General features: G+C 38.5%; 1 protein-coding gene across 11 annotated transcripts in view; it reads left to right on the top strand.

Moving 5' to 3' along the window:
- The window catches only part of LOC5573441 (oxysterol-binding protein-related protein 8), a 165,726-nt gene that overhangs the window by 144,383 nt on the left and 4,061 nt on the right, over window positions 1–17,282 (top strand). For 10 of the 11 annotated variants that reach the window (XM_021837903.1, XM_021837902.1, XM_021837904.1 and 7 more), the window contains 8 exons: window positions 2,512–2,661; window positions 2,726–2,957; window positions 3,013–3,234; window positions 3,455–3,916; window positions 4,013–4,161; window positions 4,226–4,404; window positions 4,555–5,419; window positions 16,922–17,238. In XM_021837903.1, coding sequence (XP_021693595.1) covers window positions 2,512–2,661; window positions 2,726–2,957; window positions 3,013–3,234; window positions 3,455–3,916; window positions 4,013–4,161; window positions 4,226–4,404; window positions 4,555–5,419; window positions 16,922–17,238 — 2,576 coding nt within the window. The remainder of the gene's footprint in view (window positions 1–2,511; window positions 2,662–2,725; window positions 2,958–3,012; window positions 3,235–3,454; window positions 3,917–4,012; window positions 4,162–4,225; window positions 4,405–4,554; window positions 5,420–16,921; window positions 17,239–17,282) is intronic. The other variant, XM_021837912.1, reaches the window with a different exon arrangement.

Here is a 17,282-nt window from a genome sequence, read left to right as displayed (position 1 = left end):
TTTTTTGTTTAGACATCCTCAAGATATTTTTCAAAACATTGCTCCTGATTGTTTTTCCGGGACCCCGCCATAAAATTTCTTATAAATCCCACCATTAATTCTTCCATCGATCGCTCATGAGGAATTTCTCTGGAGACTCATAATGCAATTCACAAATGGATTTTTTTGGATGTTAGTTCAGAGATATCTCTAAGGAAAACTCTGAATATTCTTCTAGTATTTTATACAGGAATTCTCCATATTCTCAAGGTTTCTTTCAAAATTAACACTTACAACTTTCTTTCAAAATTAACACTTACAACCACCCCAACAACATAAGAATTTCTCTCAGATCACCAAAAAATTCTAATGGAATTCTTTCATAATTCACTGAAGGAATCAGTGAATTATGAAAGAATTCTATCAGAATTTTATCAAGTGGTTTTTACATAAATACCCCAGAAATGCTCCGAAACCTCATCCAGGTGATTCTTGAGGAATGCCTTCTATAAATTCTCAGGTTTTTTTTTCAGAAACTCCTCCAAGGATTTCTTCAGGTTTTTTTTTTCTAACATTTTTGGCAGAAGCTTGTGGAATTCAAGACAGATTTTCTTTGAATTCTGCAGATGATTTTTTTGTGTGTTCTTAAAGATATTCATAGATAAACGATAGTAAATCCTAAAGTAAGCTTTTTGTAAATCCTTTCAATATCTTTGAAATTATTCATGATATATTTGCGGTAAAATCCCTGATTGAGCATTTAGAGTGATCCTCAAAAAACACTGTTAGACTTTTTCTCAGAGAAATTACAGGACTAATTCCAAGACAAATCAATGCGAAACGTTTTAGACGTAATTCGTGTATGACATCAAATCATATCAGTAAGATTCTTCTGATTAAAATTAAAGAGTTTTCAGGGATGTTTCTGAGAAGTCCTCAAAAAAACTCCTGGGAGAATTCTTAGATTATTTATTTGGAAAAATTGAATGGAGAATTTTTTTCAGAAATCGCCATAGCATCTTGTTTGTAATACATAGTGTTATTCCTATAATAATCAATTCATGGAAATGAATTATTTAAAAAAATATACAGTGGAATATCCTAAATCAATTTCATTTATCGGAGGCGTTTTGCAAAAGAAGAATTAATTTGTAAAATTTATTGGACTAATGTCTTGGAGAATCCCTGCCCAAGGCAATGATTAAAGATATTTTTAGTGAAATTCCTGATTACTTTCTTGATAAAATCTCCAAATAATTTGATAATTTTTGCAGTTGACATATTACAGAATTGAGTTTAGTGTAAATTCTGTAAAAAAAATCCATAATGAAAATTAATAACATTTCTATAAAAATCTCTGGAGGAATTCTCAGAGGTATCCCTGAACATATTTTTTGGTAGTCTATGGTTGTATTTCATCAGAGATTTCTAGAGAAAATAAAAGGGAAAGGGGTTTTTGGAGTGATCCTGCAAGGAGTTTGTGCAGTTTATGAACCTAAATGTACCTCAGCGGCCGTTAAGAAATCACGCATTCATTATAGTTCCTGGGCATAGAACAAAGTACTATAAGAGAACTTTAACTTTAATTTGACAAAGCAGTCCTTCAAATACCGAAATACCATAGAACGACTGGTTTTTGAAATATTGAATGTTGAATATGCATTATTTGTCGATTTCAGCCAACTTGCATGCAAGTTTGCCAACTTGTAAACTTTTGTGCTTAACTTTCTGCAGAAATCAGTGTACAGGTACAGAAAAATACAAAATAACTAAGTTTGTAATGTTTTATCTACTTTTTGGTGATTTGGAAAAGTATTTTATATGAGCATATAAAAGAAACGATGAATTTTGTATGAAGACTGGAAGAATGTTAAAAAATTGATTAAATTTTAATCAATCTATCGCTCATACTAAAGTTTAAGTCCTATTTTGCATGCTTGGTGGATTGATTTACCAAAATTTTATATATTATAGTTTAAATATTCTTCAAGCTTTAATAAAATCAGTATTTTTACAACTTTGACGACCTGTAGCAAAAAATTGTGACCATGACTTGTAAGATAACTTGGCAGATCCGTGGCATAATCCTTTTGAATTCCAAAATATTTTTTTGGCAGAGCCCACTCAACATATTTTGTGGATTGTTGAAGAAACTTTTGAATGATTTTTAATAAGAGCTTTGGCAGAAGATTAGACTTTGAAGAATTAAAAAAAAAATCATAAAAATCAATCAGAACGCAATTATTTATGTGTGTTTCATATACATGGATATGAATGAAATGGTCTTTCGTGACATAAATGGCTTGAAAAAGGGGTCTCGGATTTTGAAAATTGAATTTTTTTCCGGGACCACTAGTTTTATTCATATAAATGTTGGAAACACAAGATTTACTTCAATTGCGATTTTTGTTTTCTATCATCCAGGGGAACTGATACTTAGTTTGCCTTTCGATTCTAACTAAACCGGCCCTTCAATACTCATTGAACCACTTCTCAAACTAAAATTACGTGTCCTGTTTCTTCTCCCTGCAGCAATCCAACAACGATTCTACCAAGCTAAACCGCAAGGAATCATACAAAGCACAACGAAAAAATTACCGCCGCGAGAAGAAACGAGTGGCTTCGGAGTTGCTGAATTCGCTCCAGGATCCGGCCGTCATTGTTCTGGCAGATTGGTTAAAGGTAAGCCCCCTTTGAATCAGTCTAATCCCGTATCAATCGCTAACGATTTTTCCCGACCCCACAGATCAGAGGAACCCTCAAATCGTGGACCAAGCTATGGTGCGTCCTGAAGCCGGGACTGCTGTTCATCTACAAGAGCCCTAAGACCAAAAGTAGCCACTGGGTGGGAACGGTCCTGCTCACGTCCTGCCAGGTTATCGAACGACCCAGCAAGAAGGATGGCTTCTGCTTCAAGCTGTTCCACCCGATGGATCAAACGATATGGGCTCCACGGGGGCCGGACAAAGAGACTATGGGTTTGTCATTTGTAGGGCTTACAGGGTCTGATATTCTAACGCGTGGTCTTTTTAGGTGCTGTCGTTCAACCGCTGCCCACATCCTACCTCATATTCCGCGCTCCCAGTCAGGCAGCCGGAAAGTGCTGGATGGATGCCCTGGAGCTCTCACTGAGGTGTTCAGCCCTATTGGTGCGATCCGTACCGGTCATTGACACTAGCACCATCGAAGGCGCTACCAGTACCCATGAGACCCAGTGGTCCGAGGCGGACTACGAGAAGCACTTTGACGAGCATGGTAAGTTCCCTAGAATTCGGCGTAAAATTTCTTCTAAAGATCCTTCCGTAACCTTGTTTCCGGAACACTAATTCGTCTGTTTTCTCTACATTTCCTCTGATCCAAACTTGCTTTGTATCGCTCGTTGATCGTTGTAATACGTGTTCACGTGCTAACTCTCTCTGTGTGTTCGGTGTCATGTCCGCCTTGTACTCTTACTAACATCCACCCTCTGGCGTAGTCCCCAAATTGAAAGAGCACCTCAGCTACCTAATGAAGTACCTTCCGCCATCCCCGCCGGACAAAAACAACCTCCATGTAGAAACAATCGAAAAGTCCTTCCCCCGTAGTCCTTGTCCCTCGCCGACTCCGATCTTTCAACAGCTGTACCTGGCGGTAGCTCACTGGGAACGATACCTCCGCGATTCGCCGGACTTCCTTCGCCACCTATCGACGGAAAGCGGCGTCGAGCAGCAGTCCGGATCGCAGTCTCCGGCGGGCATCGATGACGACGTGTTCGATGAGAATGGAGCTTTCCCTCCTTTTGAACGAAGACGCGGTTCGCTGCAAGTCGGGGTTTCTCCTGTTGCTACCAGGCTGGATAGTGTCGATGAACAGCGCGCACGTCGTCGGAGCAGTCCCGCCGAGTTCAACAAGGAATGTGGATCCACTGGCATCACGATTCGGGTTTCCGGCGACCAATGTTAGATGTTGTTCCTTGCTGTTCAAAAACTTCTTCAATACTTCGCTGTCAGAAATTTCCGTAGACATATCTAACGCAACTATTCTACAATTCTAGATTTGGACATCGACAGCCAACCGGATCAGGGAACGTTGGTTATGTCGGCCGGAGAATCCGACTCGGAGTCGGACATGGGCGAAGGCATGGAGGTAGAAGAGTTCCCGGAAACGCCCTATGTGCATTCGCCTGAGGAGGAATTCGGAGCGGTAGGATCGCAGTACAAAGTGTTCGTTTTGAACTAGGTTCGCCTAAGTCCAATATGTTTTACAGGCCGGCGAACAGGTGGAAGAACTTCCCGAAGAGCACAAGAGCTTGATATGGTTTCTGGTCAAACAGGTCCGTCCCGGTATGGATCTGAGCAAGGTGGTGCTGCCGACGTTCATTCTGGAACCGCGGTCATTTTTGGACAAACTTGCTGATTCGTATTATCACGCAGATATTCTATCAAAGTGAGTACTTCGGAAATCGAATCGAAACTAAATCTAAATTCAAACGAAATTCAATCGAAATCAAAACGAAATCCAATCGAATTTCATTAACAATGTAGAACCATTTAAAAATTAATATCTTCTTCCTTTCTATCTCATTTTCTCCCGTAGAGCCGTTATGGAGGACGACCCGTTCACCCGCATGAAAACCGTGGTCCAGTGGTACCTTTCCGGGTTCTACAAGAAGCCCAAGGGTCTCAAGAAGCCCTACAATCCGATCCTGGGTGAAACGTTCCGCTGCTACTGGCAGCACGAGAACGGCAGCCGAACGTTCTACATTGCCGAGCAGGTCTCGCACCATCCGCCGATTTCCGTATTCTACGTCACAAACCGGCAGGATGGCTTCTGCATCAGTTGCAGCATCCTGGCCAAGTCTAAATTCTACGGCAACAGTACTTCGGCGATACTGGAGGGTGTGGCCACGTTGACCCTGTTGCCGCGAGGTGAGAGCTACACGTTGACGGTGCCGTACGCCCACTGCAAGGGTATCCTGATGGGAACGCTTTCGATGGAACTTGGCGGTAAGGTTTCCGTCGAGTGCGAAAATACGGGTTACAAAACGGAACTGGAATTCAAGCTGAAGCCGTTCCTGGGAGGCAACGAGTACACCAACCTGATCACCGGAAAGCTTAAGTTGGGCAAGGAAACGCTGGCCACGATCAACGGCCACTGGGACGGGGAGATTAAGATTAAGGATTCGCGCACCAATGAGGAATCGGTGCTGTTCAATCCGACGACGGATATTCGTGCCAAACGGTTAAAGCGCTTCACGGTGCCGATGGAGTCGCAGGGAATGACCGAATCCGAACGGCTGTGGCAACACGTGACGGCAGCCATTCGACGGGATGACCAAGTGGGTGCTACCGAAGAGAAAACGGCACTGGAAGAGGCGCAGCGAATCTCCGCCAAGGAACGGAAGGCGACCTGCACCGAGTGGATACCGGCGCTGTTCCAGCAGGATCTGGTCACTGGGCAGGTGAGTAGATTTTATGGCTGTTTTGATAGTGTCTGGGGTTATTTGGCATGAAGTTGGGCTGGTAGCAAGTTTCGTTTTAAAGACTTCATCACTTTTCAAACGCAAGGTCTCTAAAAGTTTTTTTTTATTTTTAATGCTAGGTGCAATAAATCCTGCTGCAAAATTTTAGACGCTCTAGCTAGATAATCCTCTGCGCGACTATTAATCAGGATCTTTAGGTTTTTGTTCTGAGATTTTTGGAGAAGAAACTTCAAGAATTTGTCTAGTGATTTCTCTACATTATTTTTCTGAAATATTTTCAGAGTCTATTGCGTAGTTTCTTGAAAGCTTTTGCTTCGTACAGTTGCAATTGCTTCGCCTCGTTTTCGTACGGTATACTGACTGGTTAGAAAGGCTGTAAAATAACCAGCATATTAGTTTCTCGCGTTCACGTTGAAACATTTCCAACAGGTTACCTTTTAGAGACTTGATCTCTATTTTAATGCTAGCCTCCTAAAGTATTTTTTGTTAATTATTCTACTTGCAGTGAATTTAAAGCGAAATTAAATTTTCTTCAGAGAACTTTCAGAGCCTACGCGGATGTTCGACTAATTCTTTAAAAATTTCTTCTCACATTCCTCGAGGAAAAGCCTGGTAGGTAGGTCCTAGTGATTTGTTTAGAGCTTTAAGCTAAGTATGCTGTTTCGCTCAAGAAAAGTAAAAAAATTCCTTGATTGAAAGGGTCAAGAAATTTCCTACAGAGAGCCCCCTTTAAAGTGACATTTCTCCTCAACTGCGTACTGCGATCAGAAAAATGTGATTTTCTTGACCATTTCTTGGGAGAAATTTTCTACGCATCGAGATAGGCGATTCCTTTTCTTGTCAGTAGCAAACCGGCCTTTAAGCTAGGTACGCTGTTCCGCTCAAGAAAAGTGAAAATTTCTGCCCAAGAAATGGTCAAGAAATTTCCTACAGTGAGCTCCATTTGATTTGACATTTCTTTTCAACTGCGTACTGCGATCAAATAAAAATGCTTTCCTTGAGCATTTCTTGCAAGAAATTTCCCACGCATCGAAATAGGTTGCTTTTCTGTTGAAGTGCATACTTCGCTTTAAGCCTGATTTGCTACTGAAAAGGAATCGCTAAAGAAATTTCTCGCCGATTCCTTGCAGAAATTTTCTACAGCGACTCCCATTTGAACTGACAGTTCTTTTCAACTGCGTACTGCGATCAGAAAAAAGCGCATTCTTGATCGATTCCTTGCAGAAATTTCCCATGCATCAAGATAGGCCGAGAAATTACTTGTCAGCAGCGAATCAGGCTTTAATCTTTAACATCTTCAGGGACTCTACAACGATTTCTCTGAAGAAATTCTTCTAGAAATTTATCTGCTAATTTTCGCTGGAATTCTGGTATTATTGTAGCGATTTTTCGAAGGTTTATTTTTTCAAAAACTAAGGCCTATTCTTGTACTTTCTCCAGATATTCTTTAACTACCCCTTCGACCGAATTTTACAGTTATTACTCAAGGAGATCTAACGAAGATTCCTACAAAAATTCTTCCCAGTGAATTTATTGGTTTATTCAAATGTTTTTGGTTAAAAATGGTGCAGGATTGTTTTTTTTTGGTTAACCCCAGGATTTGTTTCAAATATTCCTTGAAGGGTTAATCGAGAAGAACTTTTCTAAGAACACCTCACTAAATGCAAAGTTTCTCAACAGCAATTTTTCCAGGAAATTTAACAATCATTCCTACACAAATTTCCTTGGGGATTCCATCTGATGTTTTTTCAGGAAGTTCCTGTAGAGAATCCTGCAGGATGTCATCCGAATATTCGATTAATTCTTTGTTTTCAATTATCTCAGCAATTTATCTAAGAAATCTTCTAAAACTTTCTCAAGAGCCCATAAGTTTTTTAAGAAATCCTTATTCATCAAAGGTGACTTTATAATTTAACCAAGTTAGCGTTAGCGTATTTACGGTATACTTCGTAGATTAGATACTAGCTATATGCATGTGTGTTTTTTTTTTTTTGATAATCTCACTAAGACTGCTTTCAGTAACAAGGCTAGGGAGTGATTCTTGTTCCAGTTTTGAACAAGACAATCAAAACCATGAATATTGCTATTGCCGGTCACGCCCATCTTTACCGTAACTTGGAATTGCGGAAGGAAATGTTGATGTTGACTTTATAATTTACCCAAGTTTTATTAGAGGTTAAGTTTAGTTTTTCTTTAAAAATTCCCACGATTTTTTTCATTTTTTTTTCTAATTTATGAGAAAAAATCCTTGACATTTTTCTGAAGATATGCTTAGCTTAGACTGACTACACATATCTATGGTGGATATTCCGTGATTAACCGAAGTCAAAGAAGATGCACAAAAAATCAACTAGAAGTCCGGCTGGGTCGGCCATAATCTTCTTCAGCGTGCATATTTCAGTGCCTTTATTTTTACAGTATCAATAACGGCACGGGCTACGTCCTTGCAGTCAGGTGAGATTGGGGAAGGAATATTAGTGTGTAAACCTCGCTATTTGAAGACCGTGTTTACAGCTGCATATTCACAAAGGTTACTGGAAGGGATGTTGGTTAATAGGGAGGACCATTGAGTCACACGATTCACTTTGATAAGTATTAGATCATGATGGACAATCATTTGTGAGTTATAACCATGCTAGCAAATATAATATTTCAAGTAAATATGAAAAAAAATCAAATGGAAGAAAATGAAACGGCTAGTGCAGTTTAAAAAAAGTGTCTTTAGCGGAAGTAAATCGGTATATTCTGTTAAAGCCCAAGTAGAAGGTGAAAATGCATCGAGGCCGGACCTCAAGTTTTCAGGAGCGTATGTCTGTAGAGCCGGACTGCGGATTGGGCTGAAGGCTTGGTCGATTGGTCACTCGCTGGTAATGATCAATCGATCAAGTTTTCAGCTTGAGCCGCTGTCTGGTTCTCTAGATTTGTGCTCTTGGAAAATTGAGTTTTGGCTTCGTTTCTTCTTTACCAGAAAATCATTTTTTTTGCATCGCCGCCGGAGTTATTTTTTCGTTTTAGTTTGCACGTGTTCGGTATGCAATTGAGTGTATGTTTTCGCGGCGCCGGAGTGTTATTTTGCTTTTGTGAAATGAGCATTACTATTAAAATGGCTAACAGCTGCTGAATCAAGGATGGATGATCAATTTGGTGAGCTCGTTTCATACTTTTATTTTAAATGTACAATATATTATGAAACGTATTTTTATCATGACAATGATGGGAATGTTACTTCAATGAATTGATTTAACAAAATATGAACGGTTCGTCACTATAAGTGTCGACATAGACTCTTGTACATTACCATTAAAACTTTTCCTTTTACGTGATTTTTATCATTATAAAAAATAACCTTTGAATGGTTCGACGCTAAAAGTATCGACTTACTGTATGTTTACGTTGTCTTTAGAGTACTGATAGGTGATTTTTTGACCTAAGGTTGCATGAATCGCATCACTTACCACGGTGAATCCTGATCATGCAGCTATGATCCCTCACCACTAACAAAACTCCTTCCCGTGACAACCATGGAGTTGCAAAGGTAATCTCCGTCTCTAATAACAATGTATGTCACACTAACATTCCTTTTCTTCCCCAATGACCGTAAGGACGTGGCCGGCGCCATTATTGACTTTTCGAAGTTTGGAGTTCTCGAAAGTGTACACTGAAGATGAAAAGTTACTCCCAAGCTACATCTCTTGGTTCCTTGTGCAACTTCAATTATTCCGGTCAATCATGGAGTAGCAACTATGTACGAATTGTGCGGTCATCAATGCTTATATGAAAATATGCAAATATGTAAATATGAAAAAAATCTAATGAAAGAAAATTAGTATCGGCGTTAGAGTGGCGAACCATTTAAATTTAGTTGAACAACTACATAAACGCAATATTCTTACAGTTGTCAGGACCACGGCATACAAAATTAACAAGGCAGGTTCTTTACTAGTGTAAACATAAAATTTGATTGTAGACGTGTAACGTCATTCCTATCGTAGCATATAGCCTACCGGGCCGATAGATATTTTTTCCACAAATTTCGTCAAGTAGCTGTCAGTTTTGGCATATTATCAGGTCATCTTCGAACAGAGGGACCACCAGGGCTCAGTAGTTACTTATAAACCAGCGCTGGTTGTTGATGGTTCAGTTCGTTTACACGAGCTGTACAATCCTTCGTACTAATCAGTAATGGTGGTTAACTTTCGAAGCCAATAATTATATGAACCTTACTTGGCCATAATACATTTTGCAATCATTTCTCTGAAGATAAACACTATGGCCTAGTTCTTCACACATGCAAGATAAAAGTGTTTATAATGACAGCGAGTGCAGAAGAATGGATCGAAGTGATTTTTTTATTGCAACTTTCTTGATCGTAGTGCTAAATCGTAGTTCGAATAGTAATGACTCTACAGCAACAAAAAAAATGAAAAAGTTAATTTGAATATCTTTCAATTACTTAGTAATGATAACAGATGGTAAATGGTAATAACAATTTATATGAAAATGGTGTGATGTAATTTTGATGAAAATTTTGGATGTGATAGTGATGGAAAATATATCTGAAATGTTTTACGAAAGTTGATGAGTGACATTCGGTGGTATACGTGATAGTGTCGAAAATAAAAGTGTCGATAGTGAGTGATGAAATGAAATGGGGAGTGAGATTTTTTTAATAAAACTATTTGCTTGTATTTTAATTATGATACGTGGTTTACGGCTAACCAGCCGAGTGGAAGTTTAACAACTACCGAAAAGCTAAACATTACATATAATTTGCAATTGGATTAGATTGACAAATTGATGTGAAGATTTGCGAAAAAGTTACACGTCTTCTCAGTGAGAATCGAACTCACGACTCCCCGATCTCTAGTTGGGGCGCGTTAACCACTACGCCATGAGAGGACTCATGAACGCAGAAGTTAACCTGAATTCGATTTCAGCTCAATAATCACGTGGTTCTTTTTCGCAAAGTGCACCTCTTTCAGAAGAATTAGATGTCCATCCAAACATGCTATTCCTATACCTTAAAAACAATGCGCTCTCGGGCTAGGCATTGGATATATATAGAAAGCGTTGGGTTTGGATGGGCATCTAATTCTTCCGAAAGAGGTGCACTTTGCGAAAAAGAACCACGTGATTATTGAGCTGAAATCGAATTCAGGTTAACTTCTGCGTTCATGAGTCCTCTCATGGCGTAGTGGTTAACGCGCCCCAACTAGAGATCGGGGAGTCGTGAGTTCGATTCTCACTGAGAAGACGTGTAACTTTTTCGCAAATCTTCACATCAATTTGTCCATCTAATCCAATTGCAAATTATATGTAATGTTTAGCTTTTCGGTAGTTGTAAAACTATTTGGTTCTTCCCTTTACCTACTCTAGTAGTATTTCAGGCCTTATCATAGTTTGATAGTAGTCTGAACTACTAGACTGCAAAACTATGGTAAGAGCTGATTGCTGGTAGGGTAGTGGCAGTGACCATTTGAGCAACATTGCTTAGGAACGCCTGTGTGATGAACGCAATAGAGGCTAATAAGAGCAAATGCTTGGAAGGAACTTAGGGCAGATTAAAAGTGCCAGTACTATCCCTATCGCTACTGACAAAAAAAGATAATGGTCATTTGGCATATATTTAACAAAGGAAATTAGAAAAAAATAAACAGTGCTACTTGAAAGAACAGCTTGTGAAGAAGGGAAAATCAATTACATATTAGAGCCGTTTTATGCCAAACGACCGTTATGCCAAATTAATTTTATGCGAAACGGCTTTATGCCAAATGACTTTATGCCAAACGGCGTTCCCCTTTTTAACTCATTTGATAAAAAATAGCACGAAACGAGCTCACCAATTGCTAAACCATTCTTGACTGAGTAAGCGCAAAGCGCAAACCGGACCTCATTGCTTGGACCTAACGAAGCCTAAATCTTTGAGCAAATTAGGAATTGATTCCTAGATAAAATCATAAAAAATGTGAACAATAATGCGAGCAATATTACTTGGCGCAATGTCACGAGGAATTTCCAAAATAAGTTTAAGAAATATTTTTAGAAAAACGTCAGGTCTCAAAGGAACAAAAACCTTACCTCCTAGTGCCTTTTGGATTAGTTTTCTCAATTTCTGTTTGGTCTCTTTTTTCAGGCAACAGGTCTCTGAAGTTCCTATTTTCAAGACACTCAGTTGCTATCAGAACTTGTAATGTCACGTGGTGCTTAAAAAAATTGGATATTGGACACTCCCGTGCAAAAATTTGGGTTCACCCCCTAAAAAATATACAAAAGTATTTTGTCCATATCTCTGTGATTATACGTCCAATTGGAACTCTTTATAGCGCACTCAGAAGCCAATGAGTTATTTTGACTTCGTATGTATTTTTCCGAAATTGTTTTCTAAACTTTGTATACTAAATTTTTACTTAAAGTTGAGACATTTTTCAAAAAACACACTAAATTTCGTCAGCATTGGATCGACCAAAATTTCAAATCATTGTGCCATTAGAATCGTATTCTTATATTCTTGGAAGAGCACTCATGAAATTCTGGCGAAAAAATCTAAAAACTATTCAAAATCAATGAAACAGTCATTCAAGTCAACCTAAACTTCTGCACGTTGACTGTTTCATTGATTTTAAATAGTTTTCAGATTTTTCCGCCCAAACCTCGTGAGTGCTCTTCCAAGAATATAAGATTACGATTTTAATGACACATTGATTTAAAATTTTTGTCGATCCAATTCTGAGGAAATTAGCCATGTTTTTTCAGTGTGTTTTTTGAAAAATGTATCAACTTGAAGTAAAAATTTAAAAAACAAAATTTTAAAAATGTTTTTGGCAAAATACATAGGGGAATCTGGTCTAATTCGGACCCTGTTCTAATCCGGACCATCAAGCATTTCTCAATACTGGCGCTACTGTAAAGATCGTGTGTACCTTTTTTCTACCCATCTTTCGGCTTGGATCTAAGACAATAAATTTGACACCTTTGAGTAATTTCGTTTGATTTTTATACTAGTTTTGTGTTTTGAAGTGCTCTAGTGTACCGTCTGTTAGATATTAGATTCCAAGCTTCTGTAAACGACAATAATCCTCCAATCTTTCTTTTTTGTAATGGAATCCCTGAAGCCTAAAATTTCATCTGACCATATGGTTTTGATATGTCTAAGCACTGTTTGTGCTCAACTAGTTAGAACATCACAAAACGTGTGTTGGTCAAATCCGGACCTTTTGATATGGTTCAATATGGACCTCTTGATTTTCTACGTGTACTCAGTCTGTTCGAAGAGCTCCACCTCGTGAAAGCCTTCTCGACTTGGTAGAAAATCACAAATGTTGTAATATTTAACGATGGTGCCTTTGTTTATGTTTCGATAAAGAAAAAGGTTTGGAAAAAAATCTAAGAAATGTGGTAGATTACCAGAACTAAAGGAATCAATAAATCAGCTACTTGAAAAGCATCTCCAGCAATACCACCGCCAAGCTGTATCCAAAATAGTTTGGATAGAATAGAAAAAATCGTTTACGAGTGCTAAGAATAATGCAGTCAACATTTCCTTACCCGATATCGGTGTTTTTGTTCACAAGCTCGATAGAATGCGCAGTCTTTTCAATATAGTGTAGTTTGACCCCTATATCTAAGTCCATAATTCTCCAACTTGAAGCTCCATAGTATTAACAATATATATTCTTTACCTCGATATCTCCCATACACTATGCTGCCCATAACTGCATATTTGTAACATTCGACAAAAGTAGGCATTGAGTAAATGGGGTACCAAGTTTGCATTTTATTGCAGTATGGGAGGGAACTGATATTTCAAAAAATCACTAAGAATTCAAAAGTGCTTATTTGAGGCTGAAATTTTGTACAACTCATATCGCTTATTGGGTGAATAGTCAGAAAAAAATTCTGATAGAAATTTCGCTGCCACTGCATTATGAGGCTCATGTATAATCTCAATGTGACTGTTATGCGGTTACAATTGCCAATGTGACAAAACAACTTGGTATTTTTTTGAATTTTCTTGAACAATCTCACAGATTTTAGTAAGTGGGTCGATAGTATTTGTCATTTGATGACTCTCCCCGGTATTAACTCGAAATTGTCAAAAATGTCGAATGTGACTGTTATGCAGTTATGGGCAGTATGGTCCGTTCGAAAAAGAGCTAGAGAGAGTTGACTGTAGTATTAAACCAGCTTCACTTGCTGGTTGCATTTATGCTTTTTAAATGAAATTCACATTTTAATTGAGCTAGTTCTGACCCGAATCAAAATTAAGTTTGTCACGCATTATGTTTATTTTTTATACTTGCGCTTACAGAAGAAGTGCAATAAGCTTTTATACTAAACAAATCAGAGTTATACCGTAAAGTGCCCTAATTCAGCGCAGTGCCTAATTCCGCGCATTTCATACAAAATTATTTATATATGGAAATACACATTAATATTACAGCAACTTTCAATGCTATTCGAGGCTACTTTGATTAAGAATAAGTTTGAATCACAAATAAAAGTAAATAAGGCATTTTTTCGCGGCATAAAAAAATAATCAGTGAAGGCCCGTCGGAGTAGACGTTATGTTTCTAATTTTCTTAGCGTCCGCGCTAAGACTGTAGGACAACAACAAACGCGATTTCTTCATTAAAAATGTTTTATTTTTTATGCAATATTCCATGGAACTACTTGCTACAGATATGTTTCATGGTGCTTCTATGAAATCTTATCAAATATTAGCATAATTATTGAGTTTTATTCAAAAAAGTATTGCGCGGAATAAGGCCACGTCTTTTTTCATAATGCCCTAATTCCGCGCACTGTTCTTCGCATAACAACAGACAAGTAAAACATGCTATATCCATCTTCACATCTGTCTATTTCTCTGAAAAGTAACTTTATGCATACATACGTTTCATGTACAAGCGGAATATCGGGAAAGCCCACTTAGGCAGCGTCCATAAATGACGTAGCATCTTTTGGCCAATTTTTGACACCCCTTCCCCCTTCGTAGCTTATTTTCCCATACTTAATACATGGTTCGTAGCAAAATCGTCCCCCCTAAAATGCTACGTCATTTATGGACGGTCCCTTATAGGGAAAAATACCACGTGGTTTATGCACAGCCCCAACAAAATAGTCTATACACACTTAGATTTTTTTCACGAGCTCGGCTGTGCGGATCTCAGTTGAAATTAGCCGAGGTTCGGCATTCTGAATTAAGTGTGTACATCTGTGCGCACAAAATTTACTTAGCATAATGAACCACACATAACATTGGCAATGTATACTTGTTTATGATTCTTATTTATATTATACAATCCATATAGAATTATTGTAAAAACAACATGTCGTTCACATGTTCAACAGGTCGTAATTTGTAGAAGACCCCAATTACGACACACTCTCAGGAAATGATTCACGGAAACTTTACGATCTCAACATAATTTACGAAGCCTCCATACAAAAAGTATGAGATACGGGGGAGAGGGATTGAAAATGGCCATATTTTGTGTGACGTAATTTATGGATGACCCTTAGGTTCTTCTGAGGTTTCTTTTTGCTTAAAAAAATAAGTGTCAGTTACCCGTGGCATTAGTGGATACCATTAATTGATTTGCTTAAAACCCTTTGATTCCAAACAATAATGCGAACTGGTCCTTGTATTGTATGAACAGTGCAGATTGCTACAAAGCAAAGCCATGCTGAAGGTGTCTGGGTTCGATTCCCGGTCGGTCCAGGATCTTTTCGTAGTGGAAATTTCTCTGACTTCCCTGGGCATGAGGTATCATCGTGCCTGCCACACGATATATACGAATGCAAAAATGACAGCTTTGACAAAGAAAGCTTCAGTTAATAACTGTGGAAGTGCTCATAAGAACACTAAGATGAGAAGCAGGCTCTGTCCCAGTGAGGACGTTAATGCCAAGAAGAAGAAGATGGGGTTTTTTTCTCGACCGAATTGTCTAAAACTATGCAATAAGAAGCATATTTAAGCCAAATATGAGCTCAGTAGATTTCGAAAGAGTATTTCATTTCTAAACTTTCCAGTTCAGTGAATAAAATAATTAAATTGTTAGATTCTATGGGATAATTTCACAACATAAAAATGGGTGCCCATATCACCCCATCGACAGAAGAATCGACGAAAAATTCATTCGTGTTTTTTTTAAGACGACGGAAATCGTGCGTATCTAGTGTATTGATCTAAAAATTTCAATTATTACGACTTTTCTTAAGATGGCCAAATTGCCCCACTTTCCCCTAGACGAAATTCACACGTACCAATGCCACGGTTTTGGTTATCTTTATTTCATGTGATAGACAAAAAGTTTATAAAAAAACTGAACGTAGACTAAAAAGTTACGGTTCATACAAAACTCTACGTTTTCTCATACAAAAAGTGTTACGGAAGGGGAGGGGGTTGAAAATTTTCAATTTTAAGTGTTACGTAACTAATGGATGCAGCCCCTTATCAAAATTAATGTTAATTTGATTGTTTCATGAGTGCGCGGAATTAGGCATTCTTCTGCGCGGAATATGGAAAAGCTTTTAAAAAATGCGCGGAATTAGGCAATTTCAACGTATGAACTATTTCAAAAAAATCACAATTGTAAATTATGAATACAGTCTAGTTTATATTTTTCCCATAATCTTGAATAGATTTGCTAGCGATCCACCCATAAAGCTTTTTTGTTGATGCAATACTAATTTTTAATTAACAATTTGAATCGTTTTATTCCTTAACTGCGCTGAATTACGGCACTTTACGGTATTTTATTACTACCGTAGCAAAAAAACGATAATATATAGGGTGGTCCGAATTAGAACATGGGGGGTCCAATTCGGACCTTCTAGAGAATTTTGTTCAAACATGTCTAGTCATGTCCTGGTAGAAGATATCACAAAACTCTTTGAGCGAAAAGTATGCGCACTGAATCAGGCTTTCACGAAAACATTTTTTTTATGTAGTTCATCGTGCTGAAAAGATATGACCAAAAACTGTTACTAGGTCCGAATTGGACCATGTTCCCCTACGAAATAAGAATAACTCATTGTCTTTCGATTGTGCCGCGAAGAGTTTCAATTGGACGTATAATCACAGAGATATAAACAAAACACATTTGTATGTTTTTTAGGAGGTGAGCCCAAACTTTTGCACGGGAGTGTATTATTGGAGAAATGCATGGTCTGATTCTATGCGAAATCAAACTCTTATCTCTTCTTCGTTGCTGCTAGTTATCTTAATTCCTGTTTTATCTCATTTTGTTTACTGTTTGGTATATATTTGATCATCTCCTTTTCGAGCCGAGGTCTCTTAGGTTTCTATTTTCAAGACACCCTGTCGTTATCAGCTCTATGTAAAGAGCATTTGGCATAACGATCATTATGCATCTTTTGAAGGAAGGGATACATTTACCGAATGACCATTATGCCAAATGGCCTTATCCTCGCTAGAAAATTGAATTAATGTTTGATTTGTTTTTATTTCCTAAACAGTATCACTACAAATATGCCGACCTGCGTCCTTGGGATCCCCGAAACGACCTGCGCCAGTACGAGAGCAACTACCGGATCCAAACGAAGACCCGCCATCAGGCTCCGATGGTGCGGACGGCTTCGGTGGTTAGCACCGAACCGCTGAGTATTCTGCAGGCAGAATCACGTAGTTCGTTGCGCAAGGGCCGCATGGTCGTGGCCGGCACTGTCCTGAAGTCTCGCAAAATCTCATCCAACACATCCACACCGGATCTGAACGATCCGAACTCGGATTCTAGTCACTCGAATGATCATGACATTAGTATCTCCAATACAAGGTGAGTGTTTCGTAGCATGGTAGGTGTCGGAATGATCTCCCCCA

Source organism: Aedes aegypti, chromosome 1 (genome assembly GCF_002204515.2).
Source record: "Aedes aegypti strain LVP_AGWG chromosome 1, AaegL5.0 Primary Assembly, whole genome shotgun sequence".
NCBI lineage: Eukaryota > Metazoa > Arthropoda > Insecta > Diptera > Culicidae > Aedes > Aedes aegypti.
Note: the sequence above shows the minus strand (reverse complement) of the source record. Positions and strands in the feature narration are given on the sequence as shown.